Genomic DNA, 18,982 nt, shown 5'->3' with positions numbered 1-18,982 from the left:
AAAGCAAGACAATTCATGGATATTAGATATGTATTACATGTTCAGATAGATCATTGGATTACTATATCTAGATTACGTCCTCTACGAATATGTAGTTTGCACCTGATTGACGGTAATCTAATGTCAGCTTTTGCTGAGAGATGACACGCCACGACTGAGTCATTTCATCTATCATTTGGTGAAATGACTATTACTCTTGACGATGTTAGGGGTTTTTCGAGCATCCCATGTTATGGAGAGTTTTTCACCCCTCCCGCTAATGTCAATGAAGATTTGACAATTGCTGCTGCTGTTGAGTTATTAGGGGTTGCTTATGTTGAAGCTGTAACTGAAAGTAGGACCAATAGAGGTGCCTCATATAGTTTTGAGTGGTTGAAAGTTGTATTTTTTAAGCAACTTCATGAAGGGCGATATGATTATGCAACGAGGGCATACTTACTTCATTTGATAGGGTGTATCTTTCTAGCTGATAAAAGTTTTACCAATGTATATGAACAACATCTACTGGGATTGGAACACCTTCCAGCTTGTATCGTGCCAACTCACATGCACAAGGTAATCCATGAGTGTTTCTAAGTATAGAACAACACACACTTTTGTCGTTACCGACATAGATGACTCTCTTGTATCCATGAATAATATCAGCTAAGTCTTTCTTGGATACAACTCAAGTCAATTTCTCATAGAATGAATTGTTGTGTATATGCTCTTTGCGACCCTTACTTATCTCAAATGAACCTTTTATCTTAATAATTTGGAACTTCAACATGTCATTCATACCATTTCATGCCTTACAGAAATCTCTTTTACTGTGTTCCACAAATTTCTTCAATGACCAATGAGCAGACTCAACCCTAATATTCAAACAAAAAAAATATTAGATATTATTTCAATAAAAATTATATCATGCATGTTTAATCCTATTTAAGCATAAATATAATACAAAATGCAAAGCTTTAATGATGTACCTATTAGTCGTAGTATTTCCTTGATGCAATACTTGATTGGTCCATACTTCAACAAATCTTTCTTTATTCAACCATGTGTCTCTGACGTAGTCACAAAAAAAAATTATCGACACATGTTTGCTCAAACATTTGCAAAAGTTCCTCGTACTCCTTCTCTTCAGAACAATAAACAATTTTCCTCCACAACTCAAGAATGAGTTCATGCATATCTTTCTTTAATATATATTGTTTGCATTTGGCTCCAACATTTTTGTTAATATGAAGTTGACAAAGTAAATTTGTTGAAGATGAAAATACATCTTCAATTGCATTCATTAAAGCAAGCTCTCTGCCAGTCACGATCACCTGAAGAAATGAGGTGTTTGAAACAAACAACTCTTTTAACTTCTCCAATGCCCAACAAAAGTTGTCTTGACGTTCAGGATCCATATAAGCAAATGCAACATTAAATATCAACTCAGTTGAAGTTACACCAACAATTTCAAACAATGGTAATCTATATTTGTTGGTTTTGTAGGTGCTACCCATGATCAATACAAGAGGGGACACGTTCAACAAAGTTATATAATCTGGATGCGTCCAAAACATGTCCCTCACAACGTTGGAGTCTCCGTGAGTCCTACTCCAACAAGTATACTTCTCAGCTTCAAGTAACTTCAACAAATGTTGCATATCAGTTATAGGTCCTTTCAAATTCTTCTTGTATGTACTTCGTCGCTTGTAAATTTGATAGATATTGGTCACATTCTCCGTATCTCGATCTTTCAAAGATGACAAGATGTGTCTCGGTGCAACGTGATATTTTGTCAGCTCGTCAACATGTTTCTTATCTTCTTCTTTTAAGCGTCCTATAAATGCATTATTCTCAAAAGTAGTTAATAACTCATGGTTGTGAAGTCCACACATTAAACTAATAATCCATCCTTCAGCATTTTTCAATGGTCTCAATCTAAGTTTAAACGGACAACCACACCTTTTAGTTGAAGTATCTGTGTTATTTTTATTTGACTTATATTTTCCACCTCTATCACAACCAATAATTAATTTTGACTTCCTTCCTCTTTTTCCGGTCTCTACGTCAGATCGAGTAATGATAACTGCTATTTTGTCGGTCAACCTCTCTTGCCCATGATATAACAGCTTCACTCAAAATTTTGATCAGTTGTGAATGCTTTAGTTAAATCTATAAATACCGGTGGTGTTTTTTCCATCCCTATTTAAAAAAAAATTATTAATAACATATTGAATTTTTTTAATTTTCAGTAAAGAAAATATAACTACCAGATATTTTGAAATTTTCAGTAACTATCGGAAATTTAAAATTTTCAATAATGTAAATGTAACTACCGAAAATTTGAATGCAAAACGTTACATACTGGAAATTTGGTTGAGGGGGTGAGATTTTAAAGTAATTTTTTTTTACCACTCAAATGAATAAAATTTTTAAAAATAATTTTAAATTTTTAATAAATTTAAAAGGTACATATTTAATTGATGGAGTACAAAAACTAACTTTTGAGGACCTAATACAATACAAGAACCAAATATATAACCGGATTGGACCAATGGACTTACAAAGATTGTCTATTAAGAGAAGCAAATTTTCCATTCCCAAACCCTCCGATGTTTTAAAATATCCCCGAAAATTTAAGAGCTTTGTAACTTATTTTTTAAAAGTTTTAAGTTAGCATATACTTCGGATTAATTAATCTGGACAAATCCTCTATTTATTTAGAGAGAAGAGTGACTCTACCGACCTTCTTTTTTCATTTTTTTTACTGATTTTGATTAAGATATTTAAAATTAAGGATTTAGGGAACAAACATCGTTAATCATTAATTTAAGTTTTATACTCACAGTTAACCTATATCTATATCCTCGATTGATTCGTTATTTATCGATAACAGTTTTAATTTTATAGTGAGATAATAAAATCAAAGGTTTATATTCAATATATTTTTCTCTAAAATTAATTTTTATATATTTTTAAAAATATTTTTTAGTGAATTATAATTTTTTTTTCATTTATTGAGAAAATAATAAAAAATTCGCACACAACTATGAGGTTTAATGTTCAAATTTAAAATACGTATTCAATCTAATAATATATACATTTATCAATTAAACTATATTTTAAAAATGATTAATAATTAATAAATTATTTTAATTCATATATAATAATTAAAATGATTTTTTAACCTATAAACCTAATAAACATTTGACTTAATTGTAGTTTTTGTCCTCCTATTTTAACTAAATCATAAAAATAATCCATTTATTTTGTTTCTGTTCAATTTTAGTCACCCAACTAAAATTTTGATTCAAAATTTGATAAAATGTTAATTTTTTGCGTTTATTTAAGTCACACTATGCCTTAAGATTTCGTGGTACAACAATTGTACTTGAGATATATGGTTACCAATGGTGTGGTGTGACTTTAAAAAATGACATTTCATCAAATTTTAGACCTAAATTCTGTTTGATGACCAAAATTAGAGAAAAATAAAATGAGAGAACTATTTTCGTGATTCAGTTAAAATAGAGAGACCAAAACTGCAATTAACTCTAAACATTTTTTTTAGAATTTAATTGTTGGTATAAAAAATTATTAGTACATCACAAATGTTTATGAGCAAAATTTTAAATATAATTATAATATAAATTAAATATTTTTAATAATTTTAATTAATTGACTATATATATATTATTTATATTAATAATGTGTATGAATTAAAAATGAAAATTATAACATCAACCTAAGAACAGCCACAGGGATGGTTTAGGTGGCTAAGAAGACTCCACTTTTATATATTGTTCAATTATGATTTTTTAATAAACACTTATTTCTTAAACTATTATTTTAATATAAATTACTAAGCGAGGTTCCTTAAGTGAAGAAAGAGAAAATACTTTATAACCACTCTTCTTAATAGTCACGGATTTTTCCTGTCTTCAATGAGATACTTAACAAGTGGTAGCCTCTCTAATAGGCGAAGTACCTACCATTGGAGTTGCGCTTAACATATAAGAGGAGACAGTCATTCTCATTTTTCATATGAAAAATAATATCACCCACACGTTTACCAAATAAATCCATAAATTTTCCGCATTGCATTTTTCTGCTTATCCATAACCTCTCTCCAATCCCATCAACTTCATCGGAACCATCTGTCAAAAAAAAAAAAAACTTAATCGGAACAGGGATACCGTGATTTAAATACTAAAAATATAACAATATTTTTTTATGAGTAGAAATATAGCAATATTCTCCATCAAATAGTACAAAAAAAATCCAAATCCGGATAAATTATTCATCTGTTTCGTTTTTATCGTTATTACGAGTGAACCACTGCTCCAACTAACTAGTAACTACCCCATTCCGTTCGCGGCATGCATGACCACCGTTACCGTAACTGTCACCGTAGTCATCACCACGCCTGAACTAAATTAACATGTCTTTAACTTTAACTTGTCCGCACCAACAACACTTTCGTTTTCAACCTTCACTCACTCGCACCAAGTACTTCTTCTCCGATTCTCGCACTCTTCTTCGCCGGAGAGAGATCTCCGTCACTTCACCGCCGGCGCTGAAGCCGGTGAAATGCTTAAGCAGATCCACGGAGGAGAAGCAGTGGAGCGACGCCGAAACCGTCGCATCTGATTCCGATGAAGTTGTGGATGATAGTGGGAATGGTCAGACTCCAAGCCGAACTTCTTCTGTTGAGTCTCAGAAGATTGTCACCACATCTTCCGGCGATTCTCTTTCTCTCGGAATTCGAGAACCTGTTTATGAAGTTCGTTCTGTTTAGCTCTTTTTTTTTCCGATCTTTTTGGATTAATTGTTCTTAATTCCGAAATTGTGTTGTTGAGTCTAGGCAATTTTTTTTTGGTAATTCAATGAACTAGGAAGCTAGAACTAATTTGGAAGCTTCTTGAATTTTGTTGTAGCTTCTCCAATTTTATTAGTTTCGTTTTTTGATTCATAATATTGTTTTCTTTTTCTTTCTATATTTATGAATTGTGAAGGTTGTAGAAGTGAAATCAGATGGAACAGTGTCGACTAGAAAAATCAACCGGAAACAATTATTGAAGTCAAGTGGTGAGTTAAATGCTATAATACTTGTGTTGGAAGTTGAGAGAACTCAATATTTCATCCTGCTAGTATCTTATCAAATTATAATGTTCTATTATTCATGCAATCATGCTCTGATTCTTTCACTTTCTATAGACTCAAATTCGAAGCAGTTTTCTTGTAAACATAACTTTGGTAAGTAATTTGCATAACAATGGTATTTTGATTGGCCATATTATGCTATTGATGCAAAGTATCCACCAAATTTGCCGGCCACTAATCTCTATCGAGGAACTTAACTAATCACCTTTAGTGAGGTCTCCTCTCCCAATCATTTTTTTCCTACACCATGTTGTCTTCTGTTTTATTTTTAATTTTGCAATGATAACCCCGATATTGAACAACTCTATATATAAAAAGACTTTGTTATTGAACACAGCTAACCTATTTATTTCGTTAATTATTTTTGCTTTCATTTTATGTTTGATGAGTGTTCAATTATTCAGGTCTTCGTCCACGGGACATCCGAAGTGTGGATCCATCATTGTTTTTGACAAATTCAATGCCTTCTTTGCTGGTATGATTACTTTCCCCCATCAATCCTTAATACCTTATGGTACTTATAAACACCCACATTTTAAGTTTCACGAAGATGTTCATGTGCTCTGTTGTCGATATTATTGTAAAATCCAGTTAGCTTTACTTAACATACTGTTTCTTCATTATATAATTGAAAAAAAAATGGAAATGGAGATGCTCTAAAGCATTATTTAAATATATAGTATAAATAGGCAACATGGAAAACTAGAATTGTGCGCTAAAAGTGGTGGTATAAAAACTACACAAGACATTGTTATGAAATAAGAATCTTATCAGTCTATCATGAATGTTGATTGAAAAGTTGTTGTTGATCTACTCCCTATATTACACTGCTAATAAAATTTAATGAATTCATACTCATAAAAACTAATATACACCCCTTTTTGTTTCGGAAAGTTTACCCCATATGTGGCAAAGGATATACAACATCAATATTAATTTCCGTCTCTAACAATTCAATTTCCTTGTTTTGTATTAGGTCCGTGAGTATGCTATACTTCTAAATCTGGGTTCACTAAGAGCAATAGCAATGAAAGACTGTGTACTAATATTTGACTATACTCGGTATTGTTTTAATCTGAAATAATTCATTTATTATGGGATGCATTATTGTCGCTATTTCTTTGATAAAGGAATGCTGAACAAAAACCAAACTTCTACCTCTATTAATTTTTTACCAGTAAAGGAGGACAAGCTTTTCTAGAGTCATTGTTGCCTCGGTTGAACCCAAAGAACAACAATGGAGGGCCATCAATGCCATTTGAACTCGAGGTTTGTTGGAATTTTCGTCCCCATTTAACATGCTAATTAATTACTGAATAGGAGGAAAATCAGAATAGATTTGTTGTCACTTTTCTTTAGTGTTGTGCACTAATGCTATGTTTCCTAAGTCCTTACTCATTTTCAGGTTGTTGAAGCAGCATTACTTTCAAGAATACAACGTTTGGAGCGGAGATTGATGGACTTAGAACCTCGTGTGAGTATGGAAACATAGTGAGTATGAGTAACTGATGTTGTTTCTTTGTGTGTGCTGGCACATTTGTTAATTTGTCTGCTTTTTCGGTCCTATGGCTTTAATAAGTAGTTGTTTCTAAACCTGCATGAGAGCAAAAACTGGTAAAAAGTTATGGGCTTCGTGTGTGATGCTTTCCTGCCACTTCTCCATGCAGACATTTTATAAGATCTTAACAGTATTATAAATTGCACTTCATGATGCTCATTAGTCATTTCTTGAGCATGTTTGTTTACATTTTCTGTAAAAAATGATTTGAAGATTGTGTAAAAGTTGATTTGTTTTTTAGAGCTTTTACATAATTAGAAGCTGTTTTTCATTTGATTAAAGTTATAAAAAACACTTATATTTATATGCTTAAAATAAATTTAAAAAATCTGTTTTCTTTCAATTTTTTAAGGGCTAAAACCATCTTTAAAAAAAAAGTGATTTTTTTCCAAAATAAAAGCAATCTTTCATGAAAAAGTTGAAGTCAACTGGCTCTTTCTATAGTATATGGCTATTGGCAGAATCTTTCTTAATGAAATATTTTACAGAGTAGATTGATTATTTGCCTTCTTGGTTCATAACGAATTTTTATGTTTCCAGTTTCCACCCTTTTTCTGTCTCTGAATTCAGTCCCTGATTGGAATAACTATTTTCTCTCCTCCTATCTCCCTGGTCTTAGGTTCAAGCTCTTCTTGAGGCCTTGCCAAATCGGATAACTGGTGACATATTGGAGCAACTTCGTACTAGCAAACAAACTTTGGTATTTTCTTCTGACTTTTTATTACTAATCTTCAGTGGTTCTGGGAGAAAACAACTGATTTTATTTGCTTCCTGCCAAATTACTAGGTTGAGTTAGGCTCGAGGGCAGGAGCTCTCAGACAGATGCTGCTAGACCTTCTGGAGGACCCCAATGAAATACGGAGGATATGTATCATGGGAAGAAACTGTACACTTAATAAAGGAAACAATAACGTGGAATGCTCAGTGCCCTTAGAAAAGCAGATTGCTGATGGTAAGCCGTTAAATATTGGAGACATCAATTTGGATCTTCTCATTCAGCAGATGACTTTAAATTTATAACAGTTGCTCATTTGTTTTTTCTCATTATATGTAGAGGAGGAGGAGGAAATCGAGATGCTTTTGGAAAATTATCTTCAAAGGTTATTCTCATTCCAAATTCGTGTACTACGTTTCATGATTGATATTTTTGTGTGCTCATGCGTTGAGGGATGTATATATGATATTTGTAGATCTGCATTAAGAAACAAGTCTTCCAAAGCTTTCAAACTCGACAATTAGTTGATGATTCTGGCAAATGTTAATTACTTTTTTTTTTTGGCAATAAGTTCAACATTTCGAATGATATTTCATCTCAAAGTTGACTAATTTGTCTAAATGCACTTGCAGATGTGAATCTTGTCATGGTCAAGCTGAAAGGCTTCTTGATTCGGCAAGGGAAATGGAAGATTCTATAGCTGTCAGTTTGAGGTTTGAATTTCTTTTTTCTCTCTTCAGCCAGGGGGGTTAGAGTTTCATCAACTGACTGCATTGAAAGAATCACATAATTTGATGTTATGAAGTTTTTGTGCTCTACCAAAGCCATGGGATTGTGTTTGGACTGTCATCTTTGTTTCCATTGTGAAGTCAAGCATTGAACCCTTCGCTGTCCCATATTGTCAATCAAATCAAAATCATAGTGTAATATTTCTACATTCAAAGACTTAAATCACAATTAAGAATGCATAAAATATTTTGTGCTCTTGCAATTAAAGGGACCATCCAGCTTCCTTCGTGCAACAGTGCTACATATTGTAATTAAAAGCAATATGCATATAGTAAGACACCATAGATTAGCTTAACTTTAACCTCGATGCAAGAAAGAAATTTGCCGATGTCCATATCTCTCTGTCATCACTTACCTTATTGGTTCTAATAACTCTGGTTTCATTCAACAGCTCAAGAAGGCTTGAGGTTAGCAGGGTGGAACTGCTTCTCCAGGTTGGAACATTCTGTGTGGCAATTGGTGCCCTTGTAGCAGGTACAGACTTTGGGTGATTCTTTGACAAAGTATGTGCAGTGGTTGTATAAACCCACCCATTTTTAATTTTTGGATAGAACCCACCCAGAATTTTAACCAAATTTAATTTAAATTATTCACACTCTAGTCTACATTAAGCGGTTAGAACTAGACTCAGACTTGGTTTATTATAAATTTTGTTGGTGGTATGGGTGCACTTCTTAAAGTCTAATAATTTTATGATCATTTAGTTCTGAAGTGTTTCCTGATATTGACATGCATCGCATCATTTAACCACCTAGGTACATGTTCATTTGTCATGCATATTATCTACTATCATCATCATAGCAGAATTTTGTTGTTTTAATATACTTCTCCATGAAGGACTTTCAAGATTTAGATCTGGAAGTTATCAATTCGATCTCAAAAGGAACATGTAGATTGAATAAAAACTTTTGGCTACATGGCATGTATGAATACGTCAAATGCACGAGACTGTCATGTTTATTATCTGAGAGAATATTATGTACATTACTTGATTTAATACCAAGATATATTTTCATGATTTCAGGTATATTTGGCATGAACTTGAGGTCCTATCTTGAGGAACGTGTGGTGAGTTATTGTCTAAAATCTTATTTTGTGCATAACTTACTTGGTTCTTTTTGGAAGTTATTGGCAATCAGTCTTATTAAATTACTCATATTTATGGATTAAATGCAGTTTGCATTTTGGCTGACTACAGCTGGGATTATTATTGGTGGCATTATCGTTTTCTTTCTTATGTATAACTATCTCAGAGAAAGGAAAATATTTTGATCAGATGAAACTTCAAATATAGGTACTTTTTTTACCTTTTGACCTGTTTCCCCAGCAATACTGCTCTAATCTTTTTCTCTTTCTAGATCTCGATTATGAGAAATTTGTGGATCTCTTATCATAATATTACTAATATAACATCTTTAACCCAAGAAATGTGAAGTATTTTCAAGGCTTTTAATGACCCTTCAAGTAGCGGTGGAACTCTCAATGAGAGTTTATGACCGAGTTTATGACCTAGAATGAGCTCATTTACAAAATATATTAGGCTAAGACTTTCTTTAAAGTCTATTTAGCTAAAATAGCTAGAATTTAGGGCATCCAAAATGCCTTCTAGGTCTGTTACTTATTTAGTCAAATGCAAATCATTTAAAAAATTTAATTTCTTTTCATTGATAGGATAAGCAAGGTTAACATAGAGGTCAAGTCATATTTCATCATCTTAGCACATCATTTTATTACTTTTTAGGACTTACACTATGATAAGTTGATGGGATATGATTAGATGTATGTAAAACTTGTTTACGTTGTCACTGTGTATATAGTTAATAATATTATTATATTTCCTAGAAACATATTATTATATTTCCTAGAAACATATTATTAAGCATATTGACCTACATATTAAGTTTATAAGCTTATAAGTTTATAAGCATAATCTTATGACTTGTTTAAAGATTTTATTGCAAAATAAAATTCGAAGTAGGCTTTCAAATGGAAGGTCTTATAAGTGCTCCAAACCTGACGTGAATCGGATTCATTTTTCAGGTTATTTTAGAATATGAAGGAAAGTAAGCACCCACGAACGCCAGTGATTGTGGATGAGGATCAATCATCTGAAATGGGTTCGGAAGTATGCATGATATTACTCACATTACTGATGCTGTTACAAGCATTAGTTTTTATTCTTGTTCAAGAGGGAGATAGACAGAGACAGATTTTTCTGCTTCCCGAGTTCATAATGGCTGTGTGAGCCATCAAGAGACTCCTCGCTATGTTGTTGCTTGTGTGGGTGTTGTGTGCAGTCAAACATTCGTCAACTTTCACACTATTTTTAGAGTCAAACAAGGTACTATATATTAAGCTGCATGAAGGTAGTTGAATGCAGACATCAATCGGCATTTAAGTTGATAATATTGGTATTCTGTATAATCAAGTGAATTTTTAGGGTGGTGATGTATGTCAAAAATCAGTAAATCAGGCAGTATAGGAAATTATGTCCACAGTCACGGTGTATGGATCGGACCAATTCTTATGAAGAAATTAAACAAGTGTAAGATTTACACCGTAAAACAGACTTCTTTAATTGTCAGGTTGAGTCTACTGAATTCTTGTGAAAGTTTGAAAGATATATAAAAGAGTACTGAAATCAATTTAACTTTAGAGATTAGATGAGATAGTTTGGGTCACTTGCTTTATTAGAGGTCGTGGCTAAAATTCAGCTCTAGAAATGCAACTCTCGAGGGAGTGCTTTACCGTCTATTGTCTATTGTGAAATACCAACCAAACTCAATGGCTCCATAGCTTGAATGGCAATCATGATTGAATAAGAATAAGAAACACTTTCCGAGACATAGATGCCTAGCAGCTAAATTGAGATTCAATTTTGAAGAACATGTTAGGAAAATTGTTAATTTATATACATTTTGACCAAAAAGAATTTCTCAATGAAACATATAACAAGCAATTGTACTTGCAAATTTTTTAAGAGAATTATTTGAAAAATAGAATACAATAATTATTTTTAAAAAGAAATTTCATTTTCCTATCTTTTAAGGCTTAAATGTATTTTTGTTTTCGTTATTATAGTCCATCTGACACATTTACTTTTCTATTTTTTATTTTGCAATTTTGATTGCTCTATGTTTCAAATCAGGCAATTTTAATCCTACGAAAGTATTTCTTACACGACAAACAAAAGAACAATTAGATGTAATAAACTTCACTTGCACAGCCAAGTATAGTGAGGCACTCGTGTCAAAACTCATATATTCATCTCTTTAGTGAGGCACTCACAAATTATAATCAATTTTAAAATATAACTAATAATCTGGTACTGAAACCAGCATTTATCTCGATTCGACGCTTAGAAACAAACATTTTTTAAGGCACTTAGAAACAAACCTAGAAATTATGGTTCATGAAAATTATGTGTATAGTGAATCCTAAACTAAGTTTTAGGTTTAAAAACCCATATGTGAATTACAAAAAATAGTAAACAAAATATGTCACAGGTAATGTCTACAGCAACAAAATCCATTATTAATACAAAAAAATAAACTTATCCAAATGTACAGTTCAACCTCCTAAAATATAACATTTTGGAAGATAAACATCTAATCTATGAATAAGCTTCAAACAAACTCTCCAAAAAATAAAACATTCTCGTGATTATAAATTAGTGCACTCTCTACTGAATGTGAAGGTCTAGACACTGTTCTGTAAGAGGTGAAAGAAGTGGTGTAACTCCATTGTAATATCCATTCATCTTCCCTTGCCACACCGTATGAAGAGTTTCTCGAATCATAACCTCTTAAGTATGACCTATTTGCACATAAGTCTTACAATATGACACTTAAATAGAATACCATGCTCCAAGGATCATCAAGACTTACCATATAAAAGTAACATGTTGAATAAACCACATCACACAAGCCAATTTGAGTCTATTCTGATGGCTTTGTAGATTGGAGGTCTTTGAGTGGCTTTGAAGTCCCATTGATGGCCATATTCCCCATACTAACTTCCACAGCTTCCTGCTCGGCTTTTTCACTAGACTTTATAGTCTTTTCTCCGTCAATAGAATCAGGTTGCATGTTAGCCAGTGAGGGCTCAAGAGTCCGAGGACCTGCACTCAACCATGGATGATTAAGGCACTGAGCAGCTGTTGGCCTCTTTTCAGGAACAAAGTCGAGTAATGGAACGAGGAAGTCAGCCATGTCAGTTGCATCTTGCTCGCTAAAATCATACTTCTCAGTCAGCACCTTAGTAAGAGGCCAGAATCGTAACCGGCGAATGTGTCTCAAATCACCATATCTATTGAAAAAGTCCCGAGAGTAGCGGCCGCCAAGTGCAATCTGATATGAAATAGTTGTTCAAGTTTGGAGGATGAGAACAAATAAAATGTTATTTCATAAATTCAAAATTCAGAAAAAACCATAGACAGAAAAAGAGTAAATTCAATAGGGTCATAAGGATAGTGTATGTAATGGAGTAACAAAATAACATGTGGGATAATGAAGCATCTATAATACGTTGAATATTTTTCTCCTTGCACATATCAAGATGCACATTGATACTATAACAACTTTGATATTATACAGCATAATAGCTAACTTGCTTACCTTGCGAGGCATCATTCCAAGAAGCTCCATCATCAATGCCAGATGATCCTAAAGAGAAAATTTTGAAATCTCATCAAAACAAACCATCAATTAATTTGAAGTTGAAGTCCAATAACCACAACAGTATTTTAGATTTTTGTACTTTTTTTTTCCAAGAGATTACGAAATGATGGCATTTTCAGTAGTATAAAAAAGAAAAGAAAGTTATCAGTATGCATTATTTCTAAAGCTAACTTAAAGAAAACAAAAATGAGCATAAGTAACGTTGTAATCCTTAGTTGGTATAGAAGCTATTTTTATAAAACAAACTGACCTTGTTTGTATAAACAACTTAATTAAACGCTTCTCATAAGTGCTTATGTATAAGCTATTTCAAAAGCAATCCTATAGAACTTATGGAAATAAGCTGAAAATAACTTACAGACATATCATAACTTGTTTTCATAAGTTATCCCAAACAGTCTCATAAGAGCTCATGCCAAAAGAAAAGCTCAAATAAGCCAATTGAAGCAGACCCTATTTTGGCCACAAAAGCTATCAATTTAACCACCTTGAACCCACTTTTGAAGCACAAAAGTGAACCAACATTTTAACAGAGTAATATTCCATCTAAATGTTTCTTATTTTTCACATGCATGTCATATTCCTAAGACAGTAAATATAAACAAATAAAAGTATAGAAGAAGTAAAGGCAACAAATTATTTTGAAGTTCATAACAGGTTACCTCATCCCTGTCATAGTTATCACCACTGTGAGGATCAAAAAGAACATCGCCAGTGGTAAGCTCAAAGCAAATGCAAGCAAAGGACCACATATCTGCCGTAGTTGAGTATTTAGAACCCAAAAGAACCTCGGGACATCTATACTGCCTTGTCTGAATATCATTTGTAAATTGTTTATACGTCCAACAAGCATTACCGAAATCCACCAGCTTGCACTTAAGATCAGCAGCTTCAAGTAACTTCTTTCTCGTAGAGCGGCTACCTCTCCTACGACTATGACTTCCTTGTGAAACATCCTTAGTTTCAGAAGTCTTGGCCGATTCATCTTTACTTGCACGACTATTAGGTTTCGCTTCACCACATTCTACATTTGGCTTCACATCATTACTAGTATCATCTTGCTCAGGTGTTTTTGAATCATCCTCTTCTACCTCGGGACTTTCCTTCCCAATAGATACTTGAGCTGCTTTTTTAGCCTTTTTCCTCATTTTCTTTTTCTGGTTCTTGGTTAGATCTCCATTCGAGCTTTTATCGTCTTTTATGATTCCATTCTTGGACACGGTCTTCTCCTTGGTGTTTGGAAGTATAAGTGGGACTCCTGATTTTTTAGGATCTTTAGATGGATCAATTGGAGAGAGAAGTAAGACATTCTCCGGCTTCAAGTCAGTGTGTATTATAGAAAGCTCGCGGTGCAAATAATCCAAACCCACCAAAACATGGTAACAAATTTCTTTGACCATGGCAAGGGGAACACCTCGATAATCACTATACTTGATAAGTGTGAGAAGATTATCACCAAGGAATTCAAACACCATACAAACATGCTGGCCATTTGGCCCTGAATGCTTAAAGTGGTCCAAAAGCTTCACAACACATTTCTTGTCGCCCATATCCCCGTCTGCAATTTGTTTGAGAATCTTAATTTCATCCATTGCCGCTTCAGTGTAGTGCTGAGCACTCTTTTGAATTTTTAAGGCAACATATCGCTACAAACAAAATAATCCCCCCCGTCGTTAATAGAGTTTTAAACAAAATATCATAGCAATAGCATGTATGTTAGCTAGGCTTTCAACAAACATAGTCATGAAGTGAATTATCATCTAATGAAAAAAACTCCAATGACACAATAGATATGACTAAATACCAACAACTTAACCAATTAGAAGAAGCATCAAGGCAACAAAAATATGAATTAACTATTTACAAAATCATTTTTTAACTAAACACACACATATATACACAGAGAGAGAGAGAGAGGCAACAGTGGCCAGATTAAAATAATACATAAAATCAAGCAGCAAAATCTCCTAATCCATGCATTAGTTGACATTTGAAAATGATATTCTTCAGTTGAAAATCAATCATTTTCTATAACAAAAAAACATTAAAATCCATAGAAAACAGGAAACAAATCATACATTTTGGTCAAAGTTATCAATCACAAACACAGTGACACCCCTTCACAACCCAAAAAAACCTAAACTCAATTATAAATAATCAAAAGTCAAAAGCATGAATCTTTAATCAAATGAAAAGATCACAAACCAATTTTTGAGTATCCCAAGCAAGCCAAACAGTGGAAAAATGACCCCAACCAAGCTTACTCTGAACAACATAACACCCATTTTTGAAAGTGTCACCAATCCGAACCGAATGATATCCACCGCGTCTGTAATCTTCAGTTCCTTCATCCTCCGAACTGTAATCACTCATCTCTTTGCGGTCCTCCGCCATTGAAGTCGAAGGACTAAAAAAAACACCCCCAAAGGCTTTGAACTACACACCGAAAACAAAAAGTTAAACAAAAGATGGAAATTTCAACGATGGTGAATCTATTTGAACAGAGATGGGAGTGGATTAGAGAGATTAGAGTGAAATTGGGGAAAAGAAAAACCTTGAATTGAGTGAATGATGGAATAGGAAATTAGGGTTTTTGAGTGGTGTTGGTCCTTATTGTTGTTGCCGGGAAAAACAAACTAATAGAAGTAAAAAAGAAAAAAAGGAGGAATTAATTGAACCCATTTGTTATATTTTCAACAAAAAAAAAAAAAAAAAACTATTCTCATAGTACGTTACAATTTTTTTAAAATGATTTAAAAAATAAAGTTTTATATTGAAAATTAATTTAAATAGATTATTTTAAATATTTTGTTTATTTGTTGTAATTTTTTTAATAATAAAATTTCAAAAAATTATTAAAATAAAAAACAAATTTGAAATTTTTTGTAAAGATCATATTTGAGATTTTTTTTAAATGCGATTTTTATTATGTAAGAAAATATGTAATAACAAATATGAAAGTTATTAAATGTTAAAAATATTTTTTCAATCGTTAACAAATGAATGTTAAATAACTTGCATTATTTTTAAATAAATTTTCATAAAAATTATTTCAAAAAATAAAAAATCAAAATCTTTCTTTAAAAATTTAAAACAAACGTGTCAACTATTGGCTTATTTTGAAAATAAAGCAATAATCATAAACCTATGGTACAACTCCAATAATTTGAGAAAAAGAGATACTTTGAATTTAATTAAATAATTGAGTAGAAGTGATTGATGAATTGAAGTGGCATTTAGTCAAACTTTATTTGTTTTTCAGTGATAATAATGTGCTATAATTTGTCAAAATAATAATAATAATATGGTATATAAAGAAAGAAGATGAAAATCTGGTGGATGAATCACAAATTAGGAGATGGGTCCTTTAATAGAGTAGAAGGATATGATTTAAGTTGATAAAAAGAATTAAAAAAAATAAAAATCAAATAAAGACAACAAAAAATTAAAACAAGAACACGACCCTTTAACATAAAAGAAAGAGCTAGGATTCAAAAAAATAAATAAACGCGAAAAACGGGAAGGAATAAGTTCCTTTAATAGAATAGATGGATCTATGAATTTCGAAGAAGAAAAAAGAGAATAAAAAATAAACAACAAAAACAAAATATATGATTTCAAGCATGGTACTACAAACATTGTCCTGAGGTAACATTTCACGAGGTTGTATAAGTGTTTTGCTGTAAAATGTAAATACACAATAAAGATATTTCGCTAATTAAAAATTATAGAGATTGAATTTCATCTCATACATTCTAAATTGGAGATAAAGAAAAATGTGAGAAATAGAATAAATTTAATCATATATCATTCTCCATTCATCTTTTTAAAATCCAAACAATATAATCTCATTTCATACTACTTTATTCTACTTCATTTCACCAATCCAAACATGACACAAGACTATATTTCAATATTTTAGAATGAGTGAAATAGAGTCGGAACAAAGTGGAATGGAATAGTGATTAAAAGTAAAATAAAAATGTTAAAACTCCCATATGAGTTTCCCTTAAACAAACCATGTTTTCAAAATTTGAATTTTGTTTTAGAATTGTTTAATATCATAAAACCTCTTTTTTTTTCTTTTTTTTTTTTGTATTCATCAAATCTCAACTTTTTCGGTCGGTTTTAGATTTTGCTTTTAAGAATGCAAAATATGGAAACACCCTTTTGATCTCTCTTGAAGAATTTGTTCGGGATAAATTGTTGAAAAAACACAAATTTTTCTTCTTTTGTCTCTCTTTCTTCCCCAATTTCAATATGGCTTTCACTATAAAAAAGTAGTCTTATATTTTTGGCATGAAGTTGTATGTACGAAGAAGAAGATGAATTGATAATCTGATAGCAAAAATCGAATTAATTAAAATATATATTTTATTCTCATATTCTACAAGTCAAATGGTATTTTATATTGTATTAACACTAATGTGATCAAAAGTCTTCAAAGGAATCCATATTGTTGGACTTGTTCTAACCCCTTTAGTTTTCTTATAGTCAATCTCTTCAGACTCTTAAATATCCTTGTCATGTTCCTGATACTTGAAACCACGCCTATGACAATGTTGATGAGGTGGACGATTAACTTATTCATTTGTCAATTAGAGGTAGTTGGTGGAATTCTTTTGCCTCTATCACCTACATTGTAGGCAATTTTCTCCATTTACGTCTATCGCCTATTCAATAACATAAAATAAACATATCAATAATTTGTATTAAAAAAAATCTATAGAAAATTTTGAATGTTTTGAGACTTTCAAAATTTTAATTTTCTTCTAAAATTTCGAAATTTCGTTTTTATGAAGAAAAAAAATGCATTTCATAACTTTTGGCATGGGTGGAAGTTTAAAGAAAATTAAAAAATATGTTTCAAAAGTTTTATATTGCTCGAAATTTTTGAAAATCATTGAATTCTCTATTTTTGAAATTTTTGAAAATTCTTAAACCCTCTATTTCAAAAATTTCATACTACTCAAAAATTTTAAATATATTTTAAAAAATAAAAGATTACATTTTGAAAGTTTAAAATTCATAAAAAAAAAAAAAAATTGAAAATTAACTATGCTTTGGAAGTTACGAAATGCTAAGAACTTTTGTCATAAATTGTGAAAAAGTGAATGAAATTTTTATTCAACACTTAACATATAGTAAAAAAGGGTAAAAACATCTTTTTAACTATATTTGGGATTAAAGGTATAGGTGGTGGGTGATGGGAGGTATAGTATAGTTAGGGGAGTAGATTTCTCAAATTTCATGGAGAAAAATATACATGAATTTTGTTGGGCTAATGTCTTGGGCCGTTATTATATTTGTGTATTTTGAAGGGCTTTTCCTTTTTGTTTGTTTGTTTGTCATGGACTCCTAATCTTTTGACCTTGATAGCTTCTTTCTTCACTTCTTTGTGTTCTCAAAACTCTAGATTAACACATTCTAATTGTCTTCAAATAACACACTTTAATTGGCTAATAGAAATGTGTATTTTGACACAAAAAAAATTTAAATTGGTCAACTAGTATTAAAGGTGAGAAAAGAAATTATATTTACCGTCAAAGTTTTGTTTTTTTGAAAAAGAAAAAAAAAGCTTTATTTAAAAATAAAAAAGAGTGAGAAGAATGCTTTTTTGATTTTTGACAGAAAGAGATGAGTTCTACAAGTGATAAATCTAAAAGAAAATATTCTATTGTTAAAACATTTAGAACAAAATGATAAACATTTTTTTTTAATTTGGTAATTAGTCAATCAATTCCGATTCTCTTGTATTTTGTTTTGTCATTTATTATAAAAAAAGTTTATACATCTAACTTATTGCAATAAAAGAAATGTGTTAAATAAGATAACAAATAGTTAAATGTATTATAGAAAGAAAAAAAAAATAGTTTCATTAAAAACTGTCAATTCTTATTTTTAAGGAGGTCTCCATCTGACACATCTAAAGACTTAGTAGCTAATTTGATCTTCTCTTTAATTTATATGAATGTTCATGTCTTATAATCTCCTCCTAGAGATGATATTTCCAGAACTTTCATACTTGATATATAATATTGGTCTAGCATCTTAGTTGTGTTTTCCTTTCCCTCCCTTTGTTTTTGCACTAAAAAAATA

General features: G+C 31.5%; 2 protein-coding genes across 3 annotated transcripts; one reads left to right on the top strand and one right to left on the bottom strand.

Moving 5' to 3' along the window:
- Nucleotides 1-3,930: 3,930 nt before the first annotated feature.
- LOC101493566 (magnesium transporter MRS2-11, chloroplastic) lies at nucleotides 3,931-10,859 on the top strand. The gene is made up of 14 exons (XM_004487489.3): nucleotides 3,931-4,762; nucleotides 4,995-5,067; nucleotides 5,547-5,617; nucleotides 6,119-6,204; nucleotides 6,321-6,411; nucleotides 6,548-6,616; nucleotides 7,320-7,400; nucleotides 7,487-7,652; nucleotides 7,755-7,800; nucleotides 8,048-8,128; nucleotides 8,596-8,678; nucleotides 9,229-9,272; nucleotides 9,381-9,498; nucleotides 10,245-10,859. Exons 1-13 carry the CDS (start codon nucleotides 4,421-4,423, stop codon nucleotides 9,474-9,476), a joined length of 1,329 nt encoding a protein of 442 aa, XP_004487546.1. The 5' UTR covers nucleotides 3,931-4,420; the 3' UTR covers nucleotides 9,477-9,498; nucleotides 10,245-10,859.
- Nucleotides 10,860-11,716: 857 nt separating this feature from the next.
- On the bottom strand, nucleotides 11,717-15,567 carry LOC101493884 (uncharacterized). 2 transcript variants are annotated; one of them, XM_004487491.4, is made up of 5 exons: nucleotides 15,438-15,567; nucleotides 15,089-15,319; nucleotides 13,546-14,529; nucleotides 12,821-12,868; nucleotides 11,717-12,553 (listed from the first exon to the last, which is right to left on the bottom strand). In XM_004487491.4, exons 2-5 carry the CDS (start codon nucleotides 15,275-15,277, stop codon nucleotides 12,143-12,145), a joined length of 1,632 nt encoding a protein of 543 aa, XP_004487548.1. In that variant the 5' UTR covers nucleotides 15,278-15,319; nucleotides 15,438-15,567; the 3' UTR covers nucleotides 11,717-12,142. The 2 variants fall into 2 exon arrangements, with proteins under 2 accessions (XP_004487548.1, XP_073221688.1); XM_073365587.1 differs by having other exon boundaries at nucleotides 15,148-15,319.
- Nucleotides 15,568-18,982: the final 3,415 nt, after the last annotated feature.

The sequence above is a fragment of the Cicer arietinum genome, chromosome 1 (genome assembly GCF_000331145.2).
Source record: "Cicer arietinum cultivar CDC Frontier isolate Library 1 chromosome 1, Cicar.CDCFrontier_v2.0, whole genome shotgun sequence".
Lineage (NCBI taxonomy): Eukaryota > Viridiplantae > Streptophyta > Magnoliopsida > Fabales > Fabaceae > Cicer > Cicer arietinum.
This window is presented reverse-complemented; position numbering and strand designations above follow the sequence as displayed.